Below are 1,525 nucleotides of genomic sequence, written 5' to 3' on the forward strand. Positions count from 1 at the left end.
CTGCCGTTCTCAGTGAGGTTCAGGGGGGGGGGGGTGGGCGGCAGGCGAGCTCGCTGCAGCGCTCAAAGGGGCGCTCAGCTTGTGCTTCGCACATGGGTCGCGAGGCGGTGCGCCTGAGCGCCACCACCACTCTGGGGCGATGCCAGGCCGCCGAGGCGCGTCCTGTCGTCCTCCCGTCGCTCTTGGGCACTGTTTCTCTTGACTTTGTTGATTCATCTGCCTGTGGCTTGCCCCCCTTTCAAACCCTTGCGCGGCGCCACCCGCACGTTGCCTTTCGCACCGACCTCGCCTCCGCTCCAAATCGCAACACCTCCCGCCTGCTCGTATGCAAACAACTCTCGCCCCCCAACAACGAATCGCCCGCTCCACCACCCTCTGCAGCCGTTAAAACCCCATCCGTTCCCCTCCGCCTCCCTCCCCTCCTGGCGCGCGCCCGCCGCAAATCGCACCGGCCGCAGGTAGAGGAGCTGCCCCTGGAGCAGCCGCAGGTGATGCTGCGCTACCCCTGCACGATACGCCACGAGCTGGCGCCCTCCAGCCCCGCCGCAGACTGGGTGACGCTGGACGGCCTGATGCGGGTGAGTCAGGGGTGAGGGAGTGAGCCGGGGCGGAATGTCTCTGGGATGGGTGGTGTTCATGGGGAAGAGACAGGGGGACGCGGAGTTTTTTGGGGCGGGGGTAGGGGGGGCACCAACACAACGGCCGTGTGTTGGGGCCGGGGTTGAGGCAAAAGCGCGCTTTGCTTTAGAAGAACCGCAGGGGCGCAAGCCTGGTTGCAAAACGCCAGCGCACAGCAGTCCCTCTGCGAGCAGCGGGCGCGACAGCCTCGCTTCAGCAACGTCCTCGTGCGAGCCCCTGCCTCTCCAGCCAATGCGTCTCCCTCCCAGGACTGTCCCGCCTGTCTCCCGACCCCTCTCCCACCTGACCCCTGGCACCTCCCGCCTTAATGACCTAATCCGTGGCCTCATAAGGCCATGCAGCCGTAGTAGCATTGCGTAATCCAGTGCCGCGTGGCCCGTCGCTCGGCCCAGACCCCTAGTCACAACCCAGCCTTGACCCAACCCGCCCAACCCGTCGATTCTGCGCCTCCCGCCCCTTGCAGGATGCAGATGCGGAGGTGGTGGTGATGGTGCGGGCTGTTTCCTACGCCAGCAGCGCCGTCACCATGAAGACCAAGCTCTACCCCGTTCTGGGGTGGGCGCGGGGTTGTGCCTTTCATTACATGCGCACGGGGCTCGGCTTCGGCAGCATGTGGCAGGGGGCCGCTGGCATGCATGTGCGCCCATTGGCCTGCACATTGCGGGGGTGCACAGGCCCGCTGCTGTCGCCCCTGCCTTGCAGAAGCACCGAGCGCCTCGATCGCCGCCGCACACCCCGCCACGCCGTCCCCTCAGAGGCGTCAAATGGGGCCACAGCTACGAGCCCTGTGTGCAGCCGCCCTCCCGCAACCGTGACGGCCGCACGCGCGTCCTGTGGGAGGACTTCCACGCGACACGGCCGCTCCACCCGCAGGTCTGGGCCGCGC

General features: G+C 67.3%; 1 protein-coding gene across 1 annotated transcript in view; it reads left to right on the forward strand.

Moving 5' to 3' along the window:
- Nucleotides 1-92: 92 nt before the first annotated feature.
- Nucleotides 93-1,525, forward strand: part of MNEG_8184 (hypothetical protein) — a gene marked incomplete at both ends in the record, with an annotated part of 2,969 nt that continues 1,536 nt past the window's right edge. The window contains 3 exons of the mRNA XM_014043339.1: nucleotides 93-107; nucleotides 459-578; nucleotides 1,103-1,186. Coding sequence (XP_013898793.1) covers nucleotides 93-107; nucleotides 459-578; nucleotides 1,103-1,186 — 219 coding nt within the window. The remainder of the gene's footprint in view (nucleotides 108-458; nucleotides 579-1,102; nucleotides 1,187-1,525) is intronic.

The sequence above is a fragment of the Monoraphidium neglectum genome (assembly GCF_000611645.1).
Source record: "Monoraphidium neglectum strain SAG 48.87 unplaced genomic scaffold scaffold01527, whole genome shotgun sequence".
Classification (NCBI taxonomy): Eukaryota; Viridiplantae; Chlorophyta; class Chlorophyceae; order Sphaeropleales; family Selenastraceae; genus Monoraphidium; species Monoraphidium neglectum.